The sequence below is a fragment of the Loxodonta africana genome, chromosome 11, assembly GCF_030014295.1.
Source record: "Loxodonta africana isolate mLoxAfr1 chromosome 11, mLoxAfr1.hap2, whole genome shotgun sequence".
Classification (NCBI taxonomy): domain Eukaryota; kingdom Metazoa; phylum Chordata; class Mammalia; order Proboscidea; family Elephantidae; genus Loxodonta; species Loxodonta africana.
In genome coordinates this window covers 17,929,967-17,943,181 of record NC_087352.1, presented here as the reverse complement: position 1 = coordinate 17,943,181, position 13,215 = coordinate 17,929,967, and the positions used below count along the sequence as shown (strand labels likewise).

General features: G+C 49.1%; 1 protein-coding gene across 1 annotated transcript in view; it reads right to left on the bottom strand.

Moving 5' to 3' along the window:
• The window catches only part of MYH14 (myosin heavy chain 14), an 86,802-nt gene that overhangs the window by 57,267 nt on the left and 16,320 nt on the right, over positions 1-13,215 (bottom strand). The window contains 4 exon segments of the mRNA XM_064294057.1: positions 9,293-9,433; positions 10,611-10,709; positions 11,491-11,554; positions 11,892-11,984. Coding sequence (XP_064150127.1) covers positions 9,293-9,433; positions 10,611-10,709; positions 11,491-11,554; positions 11,892-11,984 — 397 coding nt within the window.

Below are 13,215 nucleotides of genomic sequence, written 5' to 3'. Positions count from 1 at the left end.
CTCCTCCTCCTGAAGTTAGATGAGGTCTGACGCCACCACGCCATTTTTACAATGGTGGTGGAGTCATTTGGAAAAGGGTAGCGAGAAAGGTCGCACAACTTGAAGAATGTAATCAATGTCACTGAATTGTACACGCAGAAATTGTTGAGTCGGCATATGTTTTGTTATGTATATCTTCACCACAATAATACAAAAATAATGTCTCAGTATTGGTTGATCAGTTGTAACACATGTACCACACCAGTAAAAAAATGCAGGATGTTAATAATAGGAGAAAAGCCTGCAGTGGAAAAGAGGCTATATGGGAACTCTCTATACTTTCTGCAAACCTAAAACTCCTAGAAAATAGTTTATTTAAAAAAGAAATCAGATTCCCAAGTCATGATCTTAACTCGTTTCTTAAAAATTTAATTTAAAAACGCTAAATCAAATCAATCCACCACCCCTCAGCTTAAAATCTCCTCACTTAAAATCCGTCAGTAACACTGGGCTGGCCCTAAGATATGTGACCAGATCACTGAATTCTGGTTCCATGCCATTCCCATTATCAGCTGCAAATAGGACTGCTGGGAACCTAGGGTTTTTATTGACTGATTTTTGGAAACAGATCAAAATAATTCTGGGCTATTTTGTATGTGAGATTTGCTTTATCACCACACGATCGATGTCTGCTCATGTTGTCTAGTTTACAACGTGATGTATACAAGATTAAAGGGAATTTAAGGAAATTAAGGAGAAAGGTATGGAGCCCTGATGGTGCGATGGTTAAGACTCAGCTGCTAACCAAAAGGTCTGCAGTTTGATCGACCAGTGGCTCCACAGGAGGAAGACCCAGTGACCTGCCTCCGTAAAGATTACAGCCTAGGAAACCCTATGGGGCAGTTCTAGTCTATCACATAGGGTTGCTATGAGTCAGAACTGACTTGACAACACACAACAACAAGGGAATGGTGACTTGTAGTGATAGCGAAGATTTCTAAGATCTCGAGTGAAAAACGTGAGGTGCAGAAGGGTGTGTATGACATGTCGTTACCTGTATTAAAAGGGAGGAAATTTATATTTTGTAAGTTGTTCCGGGTTAAGTGGTTAGTGCTGCCCCCTAGAGCCTGACTTGGAAACTTGTAGGAGGCGAGACTGGTTGTCACAACGTAAGTGGACAATGCTGCCGCCTTGAGCCCGTTTGTACAAGTTTGGTTGCCCTGGTGGGGCAGTGGTTGTGTTTGGCTGCTAACTGAAAGGTCAGAGGTTCCAACCCACCAGCTCCTCTGTGGGAGAAAGATGCGGCAGTCCGATTCCGTAAGGACCACAGCCTTGGAAACCCTATGCTGCAGTTCTACTCTGCTTTATACGGTTGCTATGAGTAGGAATCGCCTCAACAACAGGTTTGGTTTGGCTTTGAGACTAATTCCCATCTGTTTTACATATAAACACAGAGCGTTTTGTGCTTGGTTTCATACACAGTGAATTTTCCAGGAAGGCAACCGCCATGTAATCTGAGGGAAGGGTGTTCTTGGTTTTGTTCTGAACTTTACCGAGATTTGGTCACCATTTCGGAACAATCTCGTCTTTGACAACAAAGCTGTGTGTGGGATTTGAGTCAAGGTATATAAAAAAAAAAAAATTTTTTTTTTTTATAGCACGCTTTGTTCAGGCTGTGTTTGTATCTGTTGCCTTCGTGATGATGTTATGCACCAGCGAACGGACACAAGCTACCTCATCAGCTGTTCATTCTAGAACAGTTTTCACTATTTATGGAGTGAGACGTACCTTGGTTTATTTGCACTTAACTCTGGCCAGGCCTTGTTCCAAACGGTTTACAAAAATGAAGTCATTTCATCTTCATAATGACTCAATGAGGCCGGTCTTGCTCTTAACCCCCATTTTACAGATGAGGAGACTGAGGCACATACAGGTCATCAACTTACCCAAGGTCACCCAGCTGGTAAGCAGCAGAGCTGGGATTCAAACCCAGACAAAGTGACTCCAGAGTCTGTGCTCTTAACTTGTCTTCTCTCCCTTTCCTCCCTTTTTAGTATATGTTTTTAATGTAAATATGTACGAATAAAACACATACTGAAAACTGTACAAATCGTATACATCCAGCTCAATGAATTTTTACAGTGAATGCACTCGTGGAATCAGGGTTTCAAAAGGCCCCTTCCGGCCACCCCATTGAACGTGGGTGAATTTCACAAACCTAACATTCAGTGGAAGAAGCTGGCACAAAAACGCACACACTGGATGATTCTATTTATACAAAACTCAAGAACAGGCAAAACAATGCCAGGCTGTTAGAAGGCAGGCGAATGTTTACATTTGGGGGTGCTGGTGATGGGAAGGGGCACGAGGGGGGTCTAGGTGCTGATTACATGGGGTTCATTTGCAAACATCCCCTAAGTTGATGCTTAGGAGCTGTGTGCACTTTTGGGGTGTGTTTTCTGCACTATAATAGCAGGTTTGCTTCACAAAAGGCAGTGGGGAGAGGCCCGACATCACTTCGGGGATACTCCTGCCAAAATCATGTAACCTGAATCCAGTCAGGAGAAAACAAGCCCAAATTGAGACAAAACAACTGGTCTGTAATCTTCAAAGGTTCAAGGTCACAGACGATAAAGACAGACTGAGGAACTGTTCCAGACTGAAGGAGACGTGATGACTGAATGAAACAGGTGATCCTGGATGAGGGAAGAGTGTGTGAGAGTGAGTGCGTATGGGTACGGGTGATTGCGAAAGTGTTGTGTGTATGTGTGAGTGTGCTGTGTGTCTGTGTACCAGTATATGTGACTGAGTGTGTGTGAGTGAATTATGTGTTTGTATGCGAGCTTGTGTGTGTGACTGTGTGGGTGTGTTACTGTGACTGCGTGTGTGAGTTGTGAGCTTGTGAGTGTGACTGTGTATGTGAGTTGTGAGAGCATGTGTGAGCGTGTGCTTGTGTGTGAGTGAGTGTGTGTGTGTAATTTAAAAGCTTTTTTGCTATAAAGAACACTTATTGGAAAAACTGTCCTAAAGTCTGTAGGTAATACAGTAAAACCTGCAAAAGCCAGAACCTGTGTAGGGCAGAAACCTGTCACAGAAGGAAAACTGAAATATTTTCCTAATAGAGAGTGATAGAAAAGTGGTAAGATTGCACTCCGTCAAAAGGGGAAAATGTGAGACACAGAAAAACAGGGCAGTCCCATCGAGTTCCGGCTCTCACAGGTTTCCCTGCAGAACTGTGCCAACATTAATTGTTTAAGAGAATGTTCTTAGGAAAATGATATTTTCAGGGGTGTGTGTGTGAGAATGTGTGGGTGAAATTATAATTTTTTTTGTTATCAAGGACATTATTCGAACAACTGTCCTAAAGTCTGGGGAGCTTGGGGTAGGGACTGACAAAGCCAGAGGCGGGGCCTTGAGAGTGCAGGGGTGTGGCCTGGTGAGCCAGGGGTGGCGCCTTGAGAGTGCAGGGGCCATGCTTAGCAGAGCCCTGGGTGGCCCAGGTGGACGGGTACAGTCAAGAGCCTAAGAATGCTGGGAGGTTTTAGGGGGAGTAGGCCACCTCCCCACCAGTCCTGGGCCTTGAGGCCTCTTCCTGGGCCGAGGTGCTTGGAGAACTCAGAGCTGGTATGCAGAGTAGCCTCTCCAGGCCGGACATTCCAATGAGCGGCTGAACAGGGGTGGGGGATGGGAGGAGAGCCAGGGGACTCCCAGTGGTGGTTTCCCACAATGCCTTGGGCCAACCCCCATTACAGCACAGAGCCCCACAGACTGCAACTCTTATCTCTACACCTGATCTCTACCTCTGTCTCCTCCATCAGGCTGGGCATTCCTTTAAGGCAAGGCTTGTGCCTGACTGATATACATCCCCAGCATTTCCTAGGACAGGAGGCAACCTTGGGGAAATGTTTCTCAAAGTATGTTCCAAGGAACCCCAGCCTTGAGAAAAGGGTTCCACAGCCACACACTCTGGCAACTGCTGTATATTCTAGCTTCCTCCCTCTGCCTGGGGTAGTATTCTAAAGGTTCTTGCGAGGTCCTTTGGGAAGCTGTGGAACCCAGAATTTCCCAAAATGTAGGTGAACAGGGAAAGCTTTCTATGCCCCCAGGGTAACGCCTGTTAACATGCTTACTTTGGGAACCACGGATCTGGGGCCATTACAACTGCTACCCCACTACTTGTCTGTCGGTTTGTCATACTGTGGTGGCTTAGGTTGCTGTGATGCTGGAAGCTATGCCACCAGTAATTTCAAATACCACCAGGTCACCCATGGTAGACAGGTTTTAGCAGAGCTTCCAGACTAAGACAGACTGGGAAGAAAGGTCTAGAGACCTACTGCAGAAAATCAGCCAATGAAAACTCTCTGAATCACAACAGAATTGTGTCCGCTACAGTGCTGGAAGGTCAGCCTGAATACATCGGAAATCATGAAGACCGTACAACGTTTTGCTCTGTTATACGTGAGGTCTCCGTGAGTTGGAGCTGACTCGACAGCAACTAACAGCTAGTACCACAGCATTCCTTGGTAGGCCAATGTCACCAGAAACAAGACTTACAGAGCCACACCCCAGCCTAGTGCCCCAGATGCTCTGGGGATGAGGGCCCCGGGGCTGCACCGGGTGTGCATGTGGGTATTTTGTTTTTTAATTTTATTATGATAAAATATAGATAAGGAGGTCCCTGGATGGCGCAAAGGGTTAAACACTTGATCACTACCTGAAAGATTGGCGGTTCGAATCCACCTAGGGGTACCTCAGAAGAAAGGCTTGGTGATCTGCTTCTGAAAGGTCAAGGCCTTAAAAACCCTGTGGAGCCCCCTTCTAGTCTGTACACATGGTATCGAAAGGAGTCTGAATCGACTCAATAGCAGCTGACAACAACAAGAAAATATATATTACATGACATTTGCCATTTTACCCATTTTTTGTACCATTCCGTGACATTAATTACACTCACAATGTTATGCCATCATTACCACTATTTACAAAACTTTTTCACTTCCCCCAACAGAACCTCAGCAGACCTTAAGCATTCACTCCCTAGCGTCTCCTCTCCCCAGCCCGACAGCCTCTAACGTTTCTGTCTCTATGCATTTGCCTGTTCTAGACCGCTCATGTCAGTGGTGTTACGGATTGAATTGTGTCTCCCCAAACTTTTTTTTTTTTTTAAACATAGGGGTTGTCAATCCTAACCCTTACACTTGTAGATGCAATGCCATTTGGGAACAGCGGTTTCTTTGTGATTTTAATGAAGTCATCTCAGTGTAGGGTGTGTTTTAAACCAGTCACTTTGAGATAAAAAAGGAACAGATTAGGCACAGAAGTAAGTGCAAATGGAGGGGTGGAGGGGAGATGGCTGGAACCCTGAGAACTCTAGAGAAGCTGGGACAAGGACTTGCCCCCAGAGCAGACAGAGAGCCTTCCCCTAGAGCCGGGGCCCTGAGTTTGGACATCTAGCCTTCCGAACTGTGAGAAAAGCAACGTTCTGTTCTTTAAAGCCACCCATGTGTGGTATTTCTATTACAGCAGTGCTAGCAAACTAAATCGGCATCTAACTTCTTTCTACGAGAACTTCCAAACGAAGAAGGGTGTACTGTAAAACCCTCATGCACTTATTCCCAGCTTCAACAATCTTTGGCTACACTCACTCTCCCTTTTCCACCCCACCCCACTTGTTTATCTTCTTAAGTTTTTGCTAGAATATTGCAAAGCAAACCCTAGCTATGATGTCATTTCGCCCCGAAAACCATCACTCAGTTTGCATCTCAGAAGATAAATAAATAAGAGCATGTTCTTATACCACCACACGGCCATCATAACCCCTAACAAACCTGACAATAATTTCTAAACGTCAGCTGAGATCCGGTCCAGACTCAAGTTCCTCCAATGGTCTTTCAAATGTCCTTTGGAATCTGCATTTGTGCCAACCACCTGGGCGAATGTTGGCAGAGCCCTGGTGGTGCAGTGGTTAAGTGCTATGGCTGCTAACCAAAAGGTCAGCAGTTCAAATCCGCCACCTGCTTCTTGGAAACCCTATGGGGCAGTTCTACTCTGTCCTATAGTGTTGCTATAGGGTCACTACGAGTTGGAATCGACTCAACAATAACAGGTTTGGTTTTTTTGGTTTAAGGAGTAGGCTGGTATCTCTCATTGCTGACTTCAGACCAGATGATCACAAGCCAGTCCCCACCTATGGAGGTGCAAGGCTGGCCATGCTGGGTCCTACCTCACCTGAGAGGCTGGCGCCCCTCCCTGCTTCCCAGGCTACCTGCTCAACCTCTCAGTGGGGCACTTATGGTGCCAACAGTGGGCGGGCAAAGACAGGGAGTGGGAAGTGGATGGAGGTTCACCCTCAACTGGTCCCAAATGCTCTCTCTGCCCTGGTTTACCTGTGCGTGACCCAGACACGCCCATCTGCCTCTCTGGGAATGGACTGGGGGCCGAGTTTGGAATCAGGCCCGGTTCAACCACATCTCTGCCTTCTTCTAAGTGGGGTGAGTCCTGGGGCAAGACAACCCATCTCCCTGAGCCTCTGTCTCCTCTTTCTGAAAAAAGAGAATGCATGGAAAAAGGACTAATTCCACTCCTTGTAGGAGCCCTGGTGGCACAACAGTTAAGTGCTTGGCTGCTAACTGAAAGGCTCCTGATTCAAACCCACTCAGCGGCTCAGCAGAGAAAGGCCTGGCGATCTGCTCTCATAAAGATGACAGCCTAGAAAACCCGATGGGGCAGTTCTACTCTGTCACACGGGGTCACTATGAGTAGGAATCGACTTGACAGCACCCAACAACCACCACCATCGCTCTGTGTTAAGCAACACACACAAAACTACCATGAAATCCCATCTACCTACCACGCAAGCAAATGGATAAAACCACAGTTGCCGGATGGATGTGGAGAAATGGGCATCAGGTACTTGGGTGGCAGAACTGGAAATCAGTATCACCCTATAGAGTGCCTGGGTGGTGCAAAGGTTAACATGCTCAGCTGCTAACCTAAAGGTTGGAGGTTTGAGTCTACCCAGAGATGCCTCAGAAGAAAGGCCTGGCAATCTACTTCTGAAACATGAGCCATTGAAAACCCCATGGAGCTCAGTTCTACTCTGAGACACATGGGGTCACCACAGGTAGGAACCTGCTGTCTGTGCCTCTGGAAGGGTTAAGTGAGGTTGCTATGAGTCGGAATCAACTCGGTGGCAGCTGGCTTGGTTTTTTCTGGTTAAGCGTGTGTAGAAGAGCCAGGAGCAACCTGAGGCCGGGTTGTGAGGTCCAGTCCTCTGGGGCTGCTGCAATCTGAATTTGTTTGCAAATTTGAATCAGGCTGTCTGGTAAGGTGAGGAGAGTGGAGAGGCACAGCCTGGGGAGTTGCACAACCATGTGGTTGGGAAATCTGGCCAGGACAGTGGAGAGAGGAGGCCTGAGACCCTGTGTCAATACACCCAAAGTAGTGGGCCGTGTGCAGCATGGTAGACCGCCAAGCTGGCCTTCTCTGGACCATCTCCAGCCCTCCCAATTCACCCTGGGAGCTGACTCCTACAATGCTAGGGATCAGAGAACAAGGCCCACCCGGCTCCAGCTCAGCCCTACAAACTACCTAAGGGTCTGTCTTTTAAAAAAAATCAGAATTCACCCCTAAAAAAGAAATGTTATGTAGCTACAAACAAAACAAAACATGGAGGTCCATTTGTGGTTGCTGTTAGCTGCCATCGAGTTATCCCCCATGCATGGCAACCCCGTGGTTACAGAGTAGAACTGCTCCACAGTGTTTTCTTGGCTGTAAATCTTGCAGAAGCAGATCGCCAGGCCTTTCTTCCACAGTGCCGCTGGGTGGGTTCGAACTGCCAACCTTTCAATTGGTAGCTGAGAGTAAACCATTTGTGCCACCCAGGGACCCTGAGGTATACACAGAAAGTGGTGTCCATCTGCACATATGGAGACACAACTATTGTCAAAATACATTTTTTGGTAGAAAAGATGAAAGATGGCAAGGGGATCGGGAGATGACCTGAGTATTTAACCTCAGTGTGGCCCAATCCAGAGCAACCTGGGCACCCAGGCTGGGGTCCTGTGTCTTCTCTGGGCCCTCGGCCCAGCGTCCTCCCTGGCCTCCAGGCCTCCTATCTTCCACTCCAGTCTGCACCCAACAAGGCCCCATGGGGTCTTGCTGCTCCCAGCGCTGGCCCTACTCTCCTCTGTTCACAGTCCTTCCATAGCTCCCCAGTACTTCCAGAAGAAAATCTTGGCGCTCTATCTGCAACTCAAGCCTTGCTCCTGAGTCCCAGGCCTCTGCCTACCTTATGTATTGACTGAGCTCAGCGTCTTCCTCCAAACCCACTCTCCCCCTGGGCTCCTCGTCTCAGCAACCATCCCACCTTCCACCAGGCACCAAACTCCCTTCCATTCCCCCTCACAGCCCATCCTCAGCCTCAGCCTTTCCTGCCTGCACCCTCGCCTCAGCCTCCTCCTGGCCTCCAATCTATCAGCCACACCGTCCAAGAGCTGGCCCTGCCCCTCCCTTGCTCTCAGCCCTCCATGACTCCCCAGCGTTCCCAGGACAAAGTCACAACCCCTCAGCCTAATGTTCCAGGTCTGAGTGGTCTGGCCCCCCTACCTCTGCAGCCCTATCTCCTTAATTCCCTTAGCCACATATGAGACTGAATCCACTTAAGAAGTTTCAGCTCCTCAGATATGCCATGTCCTCTCCTGGTTACCAGCCCTTACACAGGCTGTTCCCTCTGCCTGGAACACTGTTCCCTCTATATCTCCAGTGCTCACTCCCTCGCTTCCTCCAGGCCCTTACACAGGCTAGTCCCTCTGCCTAGAACACTGTTCCCTGTTTATCTCCAGTGCTCACTCACTTTCTCCAGGACCCTGACGAGGCTGTTCCCTCTGCCTGGAATGCTGTTCCTTCTATGTCTCCAAAGCTCACTCCCCCATCCCCACTTCCCTCAGGTCTTTGCTCAAATGTCACCATCTCAGTGCGCCCTTTCTTTATACCCTAACTTAAAATTGTACCCCCCTCCTTCCTCCACTCTTTTTTTTCTCCATGGCACTCATCACCTTCAATATACTCTATAATTTCCTTGTATATCTCATTGCTGTTTATCATTCGTGTTAGTCTCCCCAAGGCAGGGATGTTTGTTGGCCTTGTTTCCCACTCTGTCTCCTGTGACTTGTTCACAGTAGATCAGGTCCTCAATAAACACATGAGCAAATACACCGAGGAACAAATGACCTACGCCGGGTCCCCAGCCTGCCCGTGTGGTGCTGCACCCCCTCCCCTCCACAGGGGCACTCTGGGCCTGGGGCTCACTCACAGGTGATTTCTTCATGGGTGAATCCCAGGACCCGCAGGGACTCCAGCGTCTCCTGCAAGAGCTCCCGCTCCTGCCCAGGAGAGGACGATGGGCCGTTGGTCAGGAAGCGGTAGTGGGAAAATGGCTCCAGGAGAAGGTCGGCTGCAGGATGCAAGGAGTGGGGGCAAGGTCAAGCAGAGGAATTAGACTCATTTCTCAGCTTTATCAATTATGAGTGGGTGATCTTAGGATGAGCCACTTGCCCCCTGAGACCCTTGGACTCTTCCTCAGTCAAATGGATGAGGATCCTTATTTCACACGCTGGGTGGGAAGGGCTGGGCATGGAGTGGGTAAACTTAGCACATATTACATCATTTCTCCTTCCTCCTTCCCTAGAGGGTCTTGATCATGGAATTGCCCAGAGCAGGCAGGAGCCCCCAGTTGGCAGGGGCAGTGAGGCCACAGGAGCCCAAGTCAGCAGAAACCTTGGGGTAGCAAGGGCCACGGTCAGAGCCACAGGGGGTAGGAACTGGGGTAATGAGGAACCATTGGCCACAGGACCCACGAGGCCATGAGACCTAAGACAAAGCAGCTGCAAGGCCACAGGGCCACAGTGTGGCACAAGCTATGGGCTGGAAAGAGCCAGAATAATAAGCCAGCGGGCAGTGGGGACCCATATGAGCAAGAGCCTAGGGCGTTTCTACAGCCAGAGGGCAGAAGGAACATGAGATAGGGAGACAGGAGGAACCTCAGGCAAAAGCAATGGCTCGTAGGGGTCAGAAGAGGCAGGAGTCAGGGAACTCTAAGGCAGCAGGCGCTGAGAAGCAACACAAACCAGAATAGGAGCCTCGAGGCAGCGGGAGCCACGGCAAAGCTGGAGTCAGGGTGCGGCACCAGTTGGAGGAGGTGGAAGCCACAGGGTGGAGGAGCCATAGCAGATGGGAGTCCCAGAGCTTCAGAAGCCAGTGCAAGCAGGAGCCACAGGGCCATGTGGGCAGAAGCAGGAGCCAGGAGGTGGCAGGAGCCACGTGGCCACCACAGTTAGTGTGAGTGAGAGGCAGGCGAGAGCTGGAGCCAGAGGGCAATAGTCTCTATTGAACAGCACGGGCTGGGGGTGGCAGAAACCACCACGTGGACGTAGTAGAACGCAGCACACGCACGCGGCAGAACCCACCACGTGACAGGACTTAGCATGTGCAAGCAGCAGGACTCACTACAGAGGAAGAGCTAAATGAGTGCCTCCCACTGTCTTCCTGTTCCAGGGAGCCAGCGACACAGGGGGCTCCCACGTAACTCCCACCCACTCCCCTGCGAGCAGGGAAGGACGTGAGACACTGACCCTGGAGCTGCTCTCCGGCGCCCCCTAGCAGCTGGTAGAAGATATGGAAGCTGCATTCATCCTTGGCCTGGCGAATAGCCCGAGACTTCTCCAGCAAATCTGGGTGGAGGCGAGTCAAGGTGCCAAAGGGGAGGAGAGAAAGCCCCCCAACCAGCCCCCGATCCTACCCATGTCATCCCCCCTTCTCTCCGAAGAAGTAGCACCCCTTCTCTCCCAAGAAGCAGTGGAATTGTTTGGAGCCTAGGCCAGTGGTTTTGCCACTAACTGGATGAGTGGCTTTGGGCATGTCATACAAGTACTTGTGCCTCAGTTTCATCATCTGTAAAATGAGATTGATAACAACACCCCTCATAAGGGGCTGGAGTCCTTGGGTGGTGCACACGGTTGACATGCTTGGCTGCTAATCCAAAGGTTGGAGGTTTGAGTCCACTCAGGTGCCTTGGAAGAAAGACCTGGCAATCCACGTCCAAAAACCCAGCCCCCGAAACCCTATGGAGCACAGTTCTACTCTGACACACATGAGATCGCCGTGAATTGGAGTTGACTCGATGGCAAATAGTTTGGTTTTCAGGTGAGTATGACTATAAGCTGAGTCCTGTGAGTCCTCCTAGTGAATCATCGAAACTGGGGGTGGTCTTGGGTACCCTCAGTTCACCACCCCATAGTGAGGCCTTTTTATAAAAACAGAGGAAGCCCTCGCTCTCCTCCCCCATGTGGAAAAGCTGCATCTGTGCTGTCCTGAGCTCCTGGGCGGTAGGACAATGTGACCCCATCTAAGGAGTTGGGTGACGTCAGGGGTCTTTGCGAACGGGATTCCCAGAGCACCTCCTTGGCTCCCGCCCTGCTCCTCCCAGCTACCCTCAGGGTTGTGAGAGGATACAGGTCTCGATGTTGGCGCCCACAATGTACCCAGCAACATCAAAGTTGATGCGAATGAATTTTCCCTGAGAGAATGGGGGTGGGGAGGCCGTGGCTCAGAATCCTCTTCCCCCCACAGACATGAAGACCATCCCCAACCCCACACCCAACCCTCCCAGAGCCAGGATCTGCCTCTGGACTTTCTCTCTCAAATAGACACTTAAACCCCACTCCAATGGTGAGGTCCCCAGTGAGGCGATCCCTGGGGAATCCAAGGTCCCCCTTCGACTTCTCTCCTCAGGACTCTGGCCTCCAGTCCCCTCCTTCCTCAACAGACTCACATATCTTGGCCCCTCATGCCCCCTACATGCCCAGCCCATTTCTGGGACACACAGCCAGGCCCTGCCCTGCCCCAGCACTCACGAATCGAGAAGAGTTGTCATTCTTCACTGTCTTGGCGTTACCAAAGGCCTCCAGGATGGGATTGGCTTGAAGGAGCTGCCGCTCCAGCTCACCCTGCCAGGGTGTGGGATATGATGCATCAGTGCGAATCAGGGCAGGGGGGCTAGTCCAGCTTGGGGGTGGGGGAAGCCCGTGTTTATAGCTGCCTGAGTGTCTGCATATAAGAGGCCATTGTGTGTTCTGGCTGTGCCCATTTTCGCACATCCAAGTCTTGCCCACCCACCTATTGTGAAGTGTACGGGAAAACATCTCCAAACATACTATTCAGTGGAAAAACAAAACAAGTTACAGACAATCTTACAACAATGCTGGGATCCCATTATTAAAAAAAAATTAAGAAAAACACCACAGAACAAGATTCTTAATTCTACAGATATATACGTGTTTGTAAATGTACAGAAAAAGGTTTGCAAGGATATGCACCAAACTGTTAACAGTGTAAACTGCTCTAAGGTAGAGGGGACTGAGAGGAGGAAGAGGAATTTCACTGCATTTGACTTTTTGTTGTTAGTACCATGAGTATATACTCATGTAATACCTTAGAATGTTTGACTGGGAGTAAGGCAGGAGCCACAGGTGGGTTCTGAGCAGAGGAGGGATGAGATCTACTTTCCTGTTAACAGGAAACGCTCTTCCTTTCCCAACTAAGCCAGGAGCCCCAAAAGTGTATTACAGGTAGACCCCAATTTATGACAGTGTTCCGTTGCAGTGACTACTCAGTCATAAGTTGGCTCTGACATAAGTCGAATACCTCATTTTTTTTTTTTTGTTTTCATTATTGTTACCTTTTATTATTTGTATCTTTATAAATTCAGTCTTTGGGGGTTGGAAACATTACATCTGAGAATGATAACATCAGCAAAGTATGAGCTGCAGCATTGTATATAGCACATATTACTAACGATATGATGTACAAAAAAAAAAGTCAGTCGCAAGTGTGGTTTGTTGTAACTCAAATACGTCATAAATCAAGGACTACCTGTATTCAGTTGCTCAACTCATTCATTCAATACATACATCTTTATCCTCTCAGTGCTCGGCAAAGGGGCCTAACTCTTAGTAGGTGCATAAACAGCAATCCCCTTGCTTCCTTCATAAGCAGGTTCTCAAGGGCATTGAGCATTCCTTTCAATTCCCTGTGAGCTGTCAGAGCCTAGCCTGGGCCAGCATGCAGTAGGTCTGCAATAAATGGCTCTGTGGGTCTCTGGGTTGTGTAAACGCACAGGATCTGTGACCCCTGTCTATGTGCACTTAGTAGGTTAGCAATAAATGGTAGTTTGTGGTC